Source organism: Diorhabda sublineata, chromosome 5 (genome assembly GCF_026230105.1).
Source record: "Diorhabda sublineata isolate icDioSubl1.1 chromosome 5, icDioSubl1.1, whole genome shotgun sequence".
In the NCBI taxonomy this organism is placed as follows: Eukaryota; Metazoa; Arthropoda; class Insecta; order Coleoptera; family Chrysomelidae; genus Diorhabda; species Diorhabda sublineata.
This window is the reverse complement of record NC_079478.1, coordinates 869,802-883,552: the sequence shown is the minus strand read 5'-3', so window position 1 is coordinate 883,552 and position 13,751 is coordinate 869,802. Positions and strand designations below refer to the sequence as shown.

General features: G+C 32.4%; 1 protein-coding gene across 1 annotated transcript in view; it reads left to right on the top strand.

The window, feature by feature from the left end:
- LOC130444349 (dehydrogenase/reductase SDR family member 13-like) overlaps positions 1-9,621 on the top strand; it is a 15,875-nt gene extending 6,254 nt beyond the window's left edge. The window contains exons 2-4 of the mRNA XM_056779435.1: positions 7,825-8,148; positions 9,040-9,368; positions 9,430-9,621. Of these exons, the coding sequence (XP_056635413.1) occupies positions 7,825-8,148; positions 9,040-9,368; positions 9,430-9,621 (845 nt within the window). The remainder of the gene's footprint in view (positions 1-7,824; positions 8,149-9,039; positions 9,369-9,429) is intronic.
- Positions 9,622-13,751: the final 4,130 nt, after the last annotated feature.

Genomic DNA, 13,751 nt, shown 5'->3' with positions numbered 1-13,751 from the left:
AATAATTTAGCTTTGAAAGAAAATGCTGGTGATATATCTGAAAAATATTGTTTTTGGAAGAGTCCGACTGTGGGCTGTATACCAAAAAAGTTAAAACTGTAGTTTATTTTGTCGAAAAAACCAAAAATATGAAATCTTCCACGTTTTGGAGTGGGTTCTCAATTTTAAAGAATAATTTAGCTTTGAAAGAAAATGCTGGTGATATATCTGAAAAATATTGTTTTTGGAAGAGTCCGACTGTGGGCTGTATACCAAAAAAGTTAAAACTGTAGTTTATTTTGTCGAAAAAACCAAAAATATGAAATCTTCCACGTTATGGAGTGGGTTCTCAATTTTAAAGAATAATTTAGCTTTGAAAGAAAATGCTGGTGATTCATCTGAAAAATATAGTTTTTTGGAAGAGTCCGACTGTGAGCTGTATACCAAAAAAGTTAAAAATGTAGTTTATTTTATCGAAAAAACCAAAAATATGAAATCTTCCACGTTATGGAGTGGGTTCTCAATGTTAAAGAATAACTTAGCTTTGAAAGAAAATGCTGGTGATTCATCTGAAAAATATTGTTTTTTGGAAGAGTCCGACTGTGGGCTGTATACCAAAAAAGTTAAAAATGTAGTTTATTTTGTCGAAAAAACCAAAAATATGAAATCTTCCACGTTATGGAGTGGGTTCTCAATGTTAAAGAATAATTTAGCTTTGAAAGAAAATGCTGGTGATTCATCTGAAAAATATAGTTTTTTGGAAGAGTCCGACTGTGAGCTGTATACCAAAAAAGTTAAAAATGTAGTTTATTTTATCGAAAAAACCAAAAATATGAAATCTTCCACGTTATGGAGTGGGTTCTCAATTTTAAAGAATAATTTAGCTTTGAAAGAAAATGCTGGTGATTCATCTGAAAAATATTGTTTTTGGAAGAGTCCGACTGTGAGCTGTATACCAAAAAAGTTAAAACTGTAGTTTATTTTGTCGAAAAAACCAAAAATATGAAATCTTCCACGTTTTGGAGTGGGTTCTCAATTTTAAAGAATAATTTAGCTTTGAAAGAAAATGCTGGTGAAATATCTGAAAAATATTGTTTTTGGAAGAGTCCGACTGTGGGCTGTATACCAAAAAAGTTAAAACTGTAGTTTATTTTGTCGAAAAAACCAAAAATATGAAATCTTCCACGTTTTGGAGTGGGTTCTCAATTTTAAAGAATAATTTAGCTTTGAAAGAAAATGCTGGTGATATATCTGAAAAATATTGTTTTTGGAAGAGTCCGACTGTGGGCTGTATACCAAAAAAGTTAAAACTATAGTTTATTTTGTCGAAAAAACCAAAAATATGAAATCTTCCACGTTTTGGAGTGGGTTCTCAATTTTAAAGAATAATTTAGCTTTGAAAGAAAATGCTGGTGATTCATCTGAAAAATATAGTTTTTTGGAAGAGTCCGACTGTGAGCTGTATACCAAAAAAGTTAAAACTGTAGTTTATTTTATCGAAAAAACCAAAAATATGAAATCTTCCACGTTTTGGAGTGGGTTCTCAATTTTAAAGAATAACTTAGCTTTGAAAGAAAATGCTGGTGATTCATCTGAAAAATATTGTTTTTTGGAAGAGTCCGACTGTGGGCTGTATACCAAAAAAGTTAAAACTGTAGTTTATTTTGTCGAAAAAACCAAAAATATGAAATCTTCCACGTTTTGGAGTGGGTTCTCAATTTTAAAGAATAATTTAGCTTTGAAAGAAAATGCTGGTGATTCATCTGAAAAATATAGTTTTTTGGAAGAGTCCGACTGTGAGCTGTATACCAAAAAAGTTAAAACTGTAGTTTATTTTGTCGAAAAAACCAAAAATATGAAATCTTCCACGTTTTGGAGTGGGTTCTCAATTTTAAAGAATAATTTAGCTTTGAAAGAAAATGCTGGTGATTCATCTGAAAAATATAGTTTTTTGGAAGAGTCCGACTGTGAGCTGTATACCAAAAAAGTTAAAAATGTAGTTTATTTTGTCGAAAAAACCAAAAATATGAAATCTTCCACGTTTTGGAGTGGGTTCTCAATTTTAAAGAATAACTTAGCTTTGAAAGAAAATGCTGGTGATTCATCTGAAAAATATAGTTTTTTGGAAGAGTCCGACTGTGGGCTGTATACCAAAAAAGTTAAAACTGTAGTTTATTTTGTCGAAAAAACCAAAAATATGAAATCTTCCACGTTATGGAGTGGGTTCTCAATGTTAAAGAATAACTTAGCTTTGAAAGAAAATGCTGGTGATACATCTGAAAAATATTGTTTTTTGGAAGAGTCTGACTGTGGGCTGTATACCAAAAAAGTTAAAACTGTAGTTTATTTTGTCGAAAAAACCAAAAATATGAAATCTTCCACGTTATGGAGTCGGTTCTCAATGTTAAAGAATAACTTAGCTTTGAAAGAAAATGCTGGTGATACATCTGAAAAATATTGTTTTTTGGAAGAGTCTGACTGTGGGCTGTATACCAAAAAAGTTAAAACTGTAGTTTATTTTGTCGAAAAAACCAAAAATATGAAATCTTCCACGTTATGGAGTGGGTTCTCAATTTTAAAGAATAATTTAGCTTTGAAAGAAAATGCTGGTGATTCATCTGAAAAATATAGTTTTTTGGAAGAGTCCGACTGTGAGCTGTATACCAAAAAAGTTAAAAATGTAGTTTATTTTATCGAAAAAACCAAAAATATGAAATCTTCCACGTTATGGAGTGGGTTCTCAATGTTAAAGAATAACTTAGCTTTGAAAGAAAATGCTGGTGATTCATCTGAAAAATATTGTTTTTTGGAAGAGTCCGACTGTGGGCTGTATACCAAAAAAGTTAAAAATGTAGTTTATTTTGTCGAAAAAACCAAAAATATGAAATCTTCCACGTTATGGAGTGGGTTCTCAATGTTAAAGAATAATTTAGCTTTGAAAGAAAATGCTGGTGATTCATCTGAAAAATATAGTTTTTTGGAAGAGTCCGACTGTGAGCTGTATACCAAAAAAGTTAAAAATGTAGTTTATTTTATCGAAAAAACCAAAAATATGAAATCTTCCACGTTATGGAGTGGGTTCTCAATTTTAAAGAATAATTTAGCTTTGAAAGAAAATGCTGGTGATTCATCTGAAAAATATTGTTTTTGGAAGAGTCCGACTGTGAGCTGTATACCAAAAAAGTTAAAACTGTAGTTTATTTTGTCGAAAAAACCAAAAATATGAAATCTTCCACGTTTTGGAGTGGGTTCTCAATTTTAAAGAATAATTTAGCTTTGAAAGAAAATGCTGGTGAAATATCTGAAAAATATTGTTTTTGGAAGAGTCCGACTGTGGGCTGTATACCAAAAAAGTTAAAACTGTAGTTTATTTTGTCGAAAAAACCAAAAATATGAAATCTTCCACGTTTTGGAGTGGGTTCTCAATTTTAAAGAATAATTTAGCTTTGAAAGAAAATGCTGGTGATATATCTGAAAAATATTGTTTTTGGAAGAGTCCGACTGTGGGCTGTATACCAAAAAAGTTAAAACTGTAGTTTATTTTGTCGAAAAAACCAAAAATATGAAATCTTCCACGTTTTGGAGTGGGTTCTCAATGTTAAAGAATAACTTAGCTTTGAAAGAAAATGCTGGTGATTCATCTGAAAAATATTGTTTTTTGGAAGAGTCCGACTGTGGGCTGTATACCAAAAAAGTTAAAAATGTAGTTTATTTTGTCGAAAAAACCAAAAATATGAAATCTTCCACGTTATGGAGTGGGTTCTCAATGTTAAAGAATAACTTAGCTTTGAAAGAAAATGCTGGTGATTCATCTGAAAAATATTGTTTTTTGGAAGAGTCCGACTGTGGGCTGTATACCAAAAAAGTTAAAAATGTAGTTTATTTTGTCGAAAAAACCAAAAATATGAAATCTTCCACGTTATGGAGTGGGTTCTCAATGTTAAAGAATAATTTAGCTTTGAAAGAAAATGCTGGTGATTCATCTGAAAAATATAGTTTTTTGGAAGAGTCCGACTGTGAGCTGTATACCAAAAAAGTTAAAAATGTAGTTTATTTTATCGAAAAAACCAAAAATATGAAATCTTCCACGTTATGGAGTGGGTTCTCAATTTTAAAGAATAATTTAGCTTTGAAAGAAAATGCTGGTGAAATATCTGAAAAATATTGTTTTTGGAAGAGTCCGACTGTGGGCTGTATACCAAAAAAGTTAAAACTGTAGTTTATTTTGTCGAAAAAACCAAAAATATGAAATCTTCCACGTTTTGGAGTGGGTTCTCAATTTTAAAGAATAATTTAGCTTTGAAAGAAAATGCTGGTGATATATCTGAAAAATATTGTTTTTGGAAGAGTCCGACTGTGGGCTGTATACCAAAAAAGTTAAAACTATAGTTTATTTTGTCGAAAAAACCAAAAATATGAAATCTTCCACGTTTTGGAGTGGGTTCTCAATTTTAAAGAATAATTTAGCTTTGAAAGAAAATGCTGGTGATTCATCTGAAAAATATAGTTTTTTGGAAGAGTCCGACTGTGAGCTGTATACCAAAAAAGTTAAAACTGTAGTTTATTTTATCGAAAAAACCAAAAATATGAAATCTTCCACGTTTTGGAGTGGGTTCTCAATTTTAAAGAATAACTTAGCTTTGAAAGAAAATGCTGGTGATTCATCTGAAAAATATTGTTTTTTGGAAGAGTCCGACTGTGGGCTGTATACCAAAAAAGTTAAAACTGTAGTTTATTTTGTCGAAAAAACCAAAAATATGAAATCTTCCACGTTTTGGAGTGGGTTCTCAATTTTAAAGAATAATTTAGCTTTGAAAGAAAATGCTGGTGATTCATCTGAAAAATATAGTTTTTTGGAAGAGTCCGACTGTGAGCTGTATACCAAAAAAGTTAAAACTGTAGTTTATTTTGTCGAAAAAACCAAAAATATGAAATCTTCCACGTTTTGGAGTGGGTTCTCAATTTTAAAGAATAATTTAGCTTTGAAAGAAAATGCTGGTGATTCATCTGAAAAATATAGTTTTTTGGAAGAGTCCGACTGTGAGCTGTATACCAAAAAAGTTAAAAATGTAGTTTATTTTGTCGAAAAAACCAAAAATATGAAATCTTCCACGTTTTGGAGTGGGTTCTCAATTTTAAAGAATAACTTAGCTTTGAAAGAAAATGCTGGTGATTCATCTGAAAAATATAGTTTTTTGGAAGAGTCCGACTGTGGGCTGTATACCAAAAAAGTTAAAACTGTAGTTTATTTTGTCGAAAAAACCAAAAATATGAAATCTTCCACGTTATGGAGTGGGTTCTCAATGTTAAAGAATAACTTAGCTTTGAAAGAAAATGCTGGTGATACATCTGAAAAATATTGTTTTTTGGAAGAGTCTGACTGTGGGCTGTATACCAAAAAAGTTAAAACTGTAGTTTATTTTGTCGAAAAAACCAAAAATATGAAATCTTCCACGTTATGGAGTCGGTTCTCAATGTTAAAGAATAACTTAGCTTTGAAAGAAAATGCTGGTGATACATCTGAAAAATATTGTTTTTTGGAAGAGTCTGACTGTGGGCTGTATACCAAAAAAGTTAAAACTGTAGTTTATTTTGTCGAAAAAACCAAAAATATGAAATCTTCCACGTTATGGAGTGGGTTCTCAATTTTAAAGAATAATTTAGCTTTGAAAGAAAATGCTGGTGATTCATCTGAAAAATATAGTTTTTTGGAAGAGTCCGACTGTGAGCTGTATACCAAAAAAGTTAAAAATGTAGTTTATTTTATCGAAAAAACCAAAAATATGAAATCTTCCACGTTATGGAGTGGGTTCTCAATGTTAAAGAATAACTTAGCTTTGAAAGAAAATGCTGGTGATTCATCTGAAAAATATTGTTTTTTGGAAGAGTCCGACTGTGGGCTGTATACCAAAAAAGTTAAAAATGTAGTTTATTTTGTCGAAAAAACCAAAAATATGAAATCTTCCACGTTATGGAGTGGGTTCTCAATGTTAAAGAATAATTTAGCTTTGAAAGAAAATGCTGGTGATTCATCTGAAAAATATAGTTTTTTGGAAGAGTCCGACTGTGAGCTGTATACCAAAAAAGTTAAAAATGTAGTTTATTTTATCGAAAAAACCAAAAATATGAAATCTTCCACGTTATGGAGTGGGTTCTCAATTTTAAAGAATAATTTAGCTTTGAAAGAAAATGCTGGTGATTCATCTGAAAAATATTGTTTTTGGAAGAGTCCGACTGTGAGCTGTATACCAAAAAAGTTAAAACTGTAGTTTATTTTGTCGAAAAAACCAAAAATATGAAATCTTCCACGTTTTGGAGTGGGTTCTCAATTTTAAAGAATAATTTAGCTTTGAAAGAAAATGCTGGTGAAATATCTGAAAAATATTGTTTTTGGAAGAGTCCGACTGTGGGCTGTATACCAAAAAAGTTAAAACTGTAGTTTATTTTGTCGAAAAAACCAAAAATATGAAATCTTCCACGTTTTGGAGTGGGTTCTCAATTTTAAAGAATAATTTAGCTTTGAAAGAAAATGCTGGTGATATATCTGAAAAATATTGTTTTTGGAAGAGTCCGACTGTGGGCTGTATACCAAAAAAGTTAAAACTGTAGTTTATTTTGTCGAAAAAACCAAAAATATGAAATCTTCCACGTTTTGGAGTGGGTTCTCAATTTTAAAGAATAATTTAGCTTTGAAAGAAAATGCTGGTGATTCATCTGAAAAATATAGTTTTTTGGAAGAGTCCGACTGTGAGCTGTATACCAAAAAAGTTAAAACTGTAGTTTATTTTGTCGAAAAAACCAAAAATATGAAATCTTCCACGTTTTGGAGTGGGTTCTCAATTTTAAAGAATAATTTAGCTTTGAAAGAAAATGCTGGTGATATATCTGAAAAATATTGTTTTTGGAAGAGTCCGACTGTGGGCTGTATACCAAAAAAGTTAAAACTGTAGTTTATTTTATCGAAAAAACCAAAAATATGAAATCTTCCACGTTTTGGAGTGGGTTCTCAATTTTAAAGAATAACTTAGCTTTGAAAGAAAATGCTGGTGATTCATCTGAAAAATATTGTTTTTGGAAGAGTCAGACTGTGGGCTGTATACCAAAAAAGTTAAAACTGTAGTTTATTTTGTCGAAAAAACCAAAAATATGAAATCTTCCACGTTATGTTTTTTTTATGTTTAAAAAAGATTGTGTAAAAAAAGCATTTCGATTTCGTTAATTTTTCCAAAAGGACGCGTGATTGAAAAAAAAAGGATATATTTCCGATTTTTACGGCCGCCATTTTGAATTTTCCGAATCTGAAAAAACGTAAATTTTTTATAGCAGACTGTCTATATTTTCCTATGTCTCGATCTCGATACGGCTATTTTCAGTATGATTGCCAGTTAAAACATTTTGAAAACATTTTCATTTTTTGGAAAATTTCAAGTCGAAAAAATTTTTATTTCACAAATCGACTTCCATCATCATGTAGGGCATAAAATTTCCTATAAATTTCATCTCCACGATTTGTTTGTGCGAGTACTTCAGACAAAGTTATGAGCAAAAATACCATCGAATTTTAGAGCTTTCAAGCTGCGTTTCGAGTTTCCAGAGGATTTGGTTAGAAATCTAGGTGACCCCTCATTGATATATTTTTTGATCTTACTTCCCCGGACTATCGTGTCTTTCAGCGTGTTAGAACAAATAGTAGGTTATTGGATCATCTCCTACTGCCTAAATTTTTCTTTAACGGTTATCAATCCTTCAAACAAACTTTTTTTGAAGCTCATCAACTTTTTTTCACATTAATTCTTGTTATAGCTTTCCTAATTATTTGATTTTGAATTCATATTCATGTTGCAGCTGTTGGATTCCAAACTGCACTCCATCTAGCTTCGAGAGGATGTCGCGTTATCCTAGCAGATAAAAAAGAACCGGCTAAAGCTAAAGCTAAGATTATAGAAGTTACAAATAATACAAATATCGAAACTAAACTTCTCGATTTCACTTCATTGCAATCGGTGAGAAAATTTGCTGAAGAAATAAAAAGGGAAGAGGACAGATTAGACATTTTGATAAACAATGCCGAAGTTGGAAGTAGGGGAAACAAACACACTGACGATGGGTTGCATTCGACCATGCAAGTTAATTATTTCGGACCCTTTTTGTTGACGCACCTTTTGGCAGGTGAGTAGTTAGTTAACCCCCTCAGGTTAACGTTCATTATAAGGCGTTTGTGAATCATATTCGATTCGACACGTAATTTTAACAATGTTGAATCAAATATTAATTTCTTTGTCTGCGTTTAAACTAATATACTTGTGTGTTAATCAAAATAAACTTTTTTACTCGAATGACTTGAGATTACTACAAGACGGGCCATAAATTTTTACACTTTTGTGACTAGGAAACGCGTAGGGCTTAAATCAAGTGTAAATTTAATTAAATCATGGATTTACATCTTCGAAACAATCGGGCCGACACGAATGGGCATTTCAACGGAACAAATTGCTACTTTTGGAGCAGAAAAATTCTCCAATAGGAACACCAATATATCTAAAGGGATGCCTAACCTAACCTAACCTAACCTAAACTAACCTAACCTAACCAAATAATCTATTGTCGATCTAGAGCTCAGTTACACGCAATGGACGTTCTGAAACAAACAGCAGAAAATTTTACATTCCATTTTCTTACGTCGTTCCAGGGTTTCAAAACATTTAAACCTCTTCTTCTTTCGTGTATTAGGTTTAGTTGCCTGCTTTATCTTCGACATCCTTGCCTCCTATCCTGCCTCAAGGTTGTCGCTCCATCTTTTATCTGGTCTCCTTCGGTTCAATGGGTATTTATCGCGCGCCATCTTGACCAGTCTTTTCTTTCTTTCTTTCTTGATAGAAACCATTTCTTTCCTTGTCCAGTAGGAACTTTCATCTCTGCTGTTTCCATAATTCTTTTAGTTTCTGGCCGTGTCTCAGCGGTGTAGGTCTTTATGGATTTTACCTTGGCCTTGTATATTCTCGATTTAGCTTCTATTCCGATTTGTTTATTTCCGATACATTTAATATTTCTTCTTTATAGATCTGTTGAAAAAATCAGCTCCGAGTCGTATCATATTTGTTAGTTCCGCTCTGGCATTCTGCAGCAATTTGAGTTTGGAGAATTTGAATCTTCCTCCGGGACAAGCTCTATCGTTATTTCGTCAAATACTCCTCTACGCAAACTCCAAAGCTGCAGTGGTAATAGCTGCCAATGGATTCGCTGATAAACTGAAGGACCACGGTGTTACCAGCAATTCTCTACATCCGGGCTTAATAAATACGAAAGGTTTCAGAAGATCTGTTCGTATTGATGGTATAAGGACTATATACAGATTATTGAGATTCGCGTTTCTCTTTGTTTATGGAAAGGTAATGAAATTTTAATTATATTTCAGTAGTTACGTTATTGGGGTTTCAATTGTGATTTCAGACTCCCGAACAAGGTGCCCAAACCGCAATTCATCTGGCTCTATCTAATCAACTAAAAGAAACTAGTGGCAAACATTTTTGGGACTGTACAGTATTTCCTCAACCTCCCGTAACATGGAACAAGAAATTCTGTGATGATATTTGGAAGTCTAGCGAGCAGTTAGTTGATCTTAAAGACGAAGAAAAGTTGTAATTATTTATTTTCAAACTATTTATTATACATTATTTCCTATCCCTCTAGGTATTGGTAAAATTCTACTTTGTATTGAGATTGTTAACTACAAATTTAATAATTACATTTTTTTTTTAATATTAAGACTTTAATTACCAACAATAAACTGAATTGAAGCTACAGTAGGGATCTAGTCCTGAGTATGGAGTCATTACTGGGCAAAGCTGTCTGCTGTCTTATTACCTGGTATACCTTGGTGTTCTGGTGGCTATTTTAGGGATACTTTTAGAGTTTGTTTGTATTCCCACGCTAGCTTGGACATGCATTAAATACCTTTCTGGATGTGTTATTTTCCTAGTGGTATGGAGAGCTTTCATTATTGTCCACAAATGCCCGATCCAGCTCCTTGCGCTAGCTTAAACCATCGATGTACCAAAAAGATGCATTACAAGCTTGCGGAAGATCTTTATTGATGTCCAACATGCTGTGGATTTGGTCCATTGGTTTATCATTGCTCTCTAGCTAATCAGATTTTCTGGTTTCAATTTTTCTATGGAGATTAGCCTCTAGGTGTCTTTAGCAGAGCCTATAAGGCTGTGCTATAGCAGAGAAGCCTTTGAATTTTTCCTCAGTAATCAAGGGTTTGATGACTGTTTGACATACCATCTTGGTTGTTTTTTGCGATATATTATCAAGAAATACCAGGAATATTAATTAGTAATGTGGCATTCAAAATCGATTGTTTATACTACGTTTATCTATAAAACAAAAACACTGATGGGATTACGAGAATTATAATTTCGGTTCGGAACATTAATTTGTAAATTGTAATAAAAACTGAATCGTTTTCTATTATATTAAACTAAGAAGTTGTAAAAAAAAACATAGACAAACTAAATTGTCCGCTATCGATTCGCATATTGAATCGAGTTTAATCTAAGCTAGACAACCAAACGTACGTACACACACGAAAATTGTGTTGCCTACTATAAAGTTGAGTTTCACAAAAATTTTCTTGTTCAACTAGACATCCTTGTTATTTCCCGTAGTCGAATTATAAAGTCTTTTTTGGTCGACCTTCTTGGCGTCGACCTAGACACCACCGAAGACCATCATGTATCTGTTGATATTCTTCAGTCCTGAAAAGTGCGCGGTTCAGCGGTGAACTCAAATTTTGAATATTTGATCGAGTGACATTCTAGCACGTTAAGGTAAGTGCCCTTTTTGGGAAAGCAATTTAACGTTTACGTTTTCGACAATAGGAAATGGATTCGGTTTATTCAGTTTTATTTAAATTTTAAAAATCTGCGTACAATAAAAGTTAGAAATTTTGTTTTAATTCAAATATTTTAAAATATATTTTTAATTTATAAGAATATTTATGACATATATCGTTTTTCTGCACATAGAAGGATGCTAAATTTATATTTTAAATAATTCCTGTCGGTGTTTAAAACGTTTTTACCTGTTTTTGTAGTCTCTTTCCACGTTAAGTTCTCACCCCCCATAAAATGATGCATTTCGATTATTTCATGTAATATCTAATAAAGTTTCTATTTTTGCGTACTCCGATTTTTCTCTACGTTTTGTCGAAATATCCGAATATCTTTTTCGGGCTACAATTCTAGAATTCTTAGTAAACTTATTAGGTTTTGATTGGATCAACTTTCTAAACCTAAAAACATATTTATGGGGTTTAAAATCAGTACATCCCCTCGTAGCTTCTTTTTTGTGAGATGTCGTCCATTAGTTTATTTAAAATATTTTATCGTTGTATACTAGAAAGCGTTGGTTATAATTAATATAATTATTGTAACCCAAAATATTTTTCGTGGGTGTCATTTAAGTAAAATGTTTGTCGTTAGGACCTTGAAAATTAATAATCCCAAATCACGAATGAAAATTTAATCTTGTTTAAAGATTGATCTAGAATAACTTCAATTACAAATTTAATCTTTTCAAAGATCCACACACGACACACCTTTTTATAAAACAAGTATTTTTATTCTTATTATTAATCTGCAATCCAACAAACTCATTATACTACAATACAATTTTTGACAAGTCATAAGATAATTCTTCAATTTTCATAAAGGTTGTTGAACGTATAAGTTTTTTCGAGTTTTTTTCTCAAATTTTATTTCGATAAATTCAAGCAGCTACTATTTATTCTTTCACTTTTGTTTTCAAAACTGTCGGCAGATGCTTTACGAAATCTCGTAAAAATTTGACATTAATGATGGTTATCGATAGAAAAATATGAAATAGTTTTTTTCTGAATGTATAAAATAGTATAAATAAGAAATATCAGTTGACAGTTTTTTGAAAATTCTTCTCTATCCATTATTGACAGTTTCCTTTTTGATTCGGAATGATTGGTTCTGATATTTTTTTAATAAATTCTATTTGATAGTTTCTGAAATAATTATTCTGAAGCAATTATTCAAAAACTCGAAAAGTTTATATAAAATAATCAAGACATAAAAAGCAGCAAACTGCACCGAAAAAATTACCAAAAATAAAAAAGAAGAAACTGAAGTAAACAATGGGATGTCAAAAACATAACCTCGAAAAGCGAAACTTTCAATTCCTGTTTGTGGCAAAAAACAAACTAGAAAACTACTTTTAGATATAAAAAGCGTATTTGAAATAAAACTTTGTAAAAGATGAAATTTTTGTGGTTACTCAAATGGTTGGAACCAACACAGCCAGCTGTTAGAGAATGCAATCAGGTCTTATTTCCACACTTTCAAAGATCTTAGCGATACTATCTGTTTCCACATATAATCCCGAGAAGACTTTTTCTTCTTAAAACTCCACAAACCAAAAAAGACAAAGTAATCAATCCAACACGAAAGATAATTGATTAATTCGTTAAAAAGAAAGCTTGTAAACTAATTTTAATTATATAATAAGGGAATTTGGTTCTATTATACATATATGTAATAAGTAACACTTCATTAGAAGAATTTGGTTTCCTCTAGTTTTCTCCCAACTCTCCCAAACGAACATTCCATTAGAATTTGGTTTCCTCCAGTTCCCTCCCAATCCTCCAACGCCAACATTTCATTAGAAGAATTTGTTTTTCTCCAGTTACCTCCCAACTCTCCCAAGCCAATATTCCATTAGAATTTGGTTTCCTCCAGTTTCCTCCCAATCTTCCAACGCCAACATTTCATTAGAATTTGGTTTCGTCTAGTTTCCTCCCAACTCTCCCAAGCCAAAATTTCATTAGAAGAATTTGGTTTCCTCTAGTTTTCTCCCAACTCTCCCAAACGAACATTCCATTAGAATTTGGTTTCCTCCAGTTCCCTCCCAATCCTCCAACGCCAACATTTCATTAGAAGAATTTGGTTTCTCCAGTTTCCTCCCAACTCTCCCAAGCCAATATTCCATTAGAATTTGGTTTCCTCCAGTTTCCTCCCAATCTTCCAACGCCAACATTTCATTAGAATTTGGTTTCCTCTAGTTTCCTCCCAACTCTCCCAAGCCAAAATTTCATTAGAAGAATTTGGTTTCCTCTAGTTTTCTCCCAACTCTCCCAAACGAACATTCCATTAGAATTTGGTTTCCTCCAGTTCCCTCCCAATCCTCCAACGCCAACATTTCATTAGAATTTGGTTTCCTCTAGTTTCCTCCCAACTCTCCCAAGCCAAAATTTCATTAGAAGAATTTGGTTTCCTCTAGTTTTCTCCCAACTCTCCCAAACGAACATTCCATTAGAATTTGGTTTCCTCCAGTTCCCTCCCAATCCTCCAACGCCAACATTTCATTAGAAGAATTTGTTTTTCTCCAGTTACCTCCCAACTCTCCCAAGCCAATATTCCATTAGAATTTGGTTTCCTCCAGTTTCCTCCCAATCTTCCAACGCCAACATTTCATTAGAATTTGGTTTCCTCTAGTTTCCTCCCAACTCTCCCAAGCCAAAATTTCATTAGAAGAATTTGGTTTCCTCTAGTTTTCTCCCAACTCTCCCAAACGAACATTCCATTAGAATTTGGTTTCCTCCAGTTCCCTCCCAATCCTCCAACGCCAACATTTCATTAGAAGAATTTGGTTTCTCCAGTTTCCTCCCAACTCTCCCAAGCCAATATTCCATTAGAATTTGGTTTCCTCCAGTTTCCTCCCAATCTTCCAACGCCAACATTTCA